The sequence below is a fragment of the Merops nubicus genome, unplaced genomic scaffold (genome assembly GCF_000691845.1).
Source record: "Merops nubicus isolate BGI_N331 unplaced genomic scaffold, ASM69184v1 scaffold30514, whole genome shotgun sequence".
NCBI classification, from domain to species: domain Eukaryota; kingdom Metazoa; phylum Chordata; class Aves; order Coraciiformes; family Meropidae; genus Merops; species Merops nubicus.
Window position 1 is genome coordinate 1 of NW_008605405.1, and position 320 is coordinate 320.

Here is a 320-nt window from a genome sequence, read left to right on the forward strand (position 1 = left end):
CCATGACGGGCTGATGAAAGGCCTCCTGCGCCATGGGGAAGTTCAGGTGGGTCGGCTGAGATGAGTAGTTCTGCTGACTCGGTTCGTGCATGACCTGGCCCAGCATCGTGCACTCACTGTTGCTGCCAACCATTAAAGAAGGGTCGGTCGCCATGTCCATTTGCTGAGGGTGAAGGTGGGGTCCGGACTTTGCTGCCATGCTGCTGCAAGAAGGAGAGATCTGATTTGGGTTGCCGCTGATCGCACCGGGGCTTAGCATCTGATGAGGCTGGTTGTACCCTGTGTGCAAGCCCAGGTCAGGGTTCATACCAGGGCCCACG

General features: G+C 58.1%; 1 protein-coding gene across 1 annotated transcript in view; it reads right to left on the reverse strand.

The window, feature by feature from the left end:
• Positions 1-7: 7 nt before the first annotated feature.
• The window catches only part of LOC103772007 (zinc finger protein GLI2-like), a gene marked incomplete at both ends in the record, with an annotated part of 6,429 nt that continues 6,116 nt past the window's right edge, over positions 8-320 (reverse strand). The window contains 1 exon segment of the mRNA XM_008939327.1: positions 8-320. This exon segment is cut by the window's right edge and continues 995 nt beyond it. Coding sequence (XP_008937575.1) covers positions 8-320 — 313 coding nt within the window.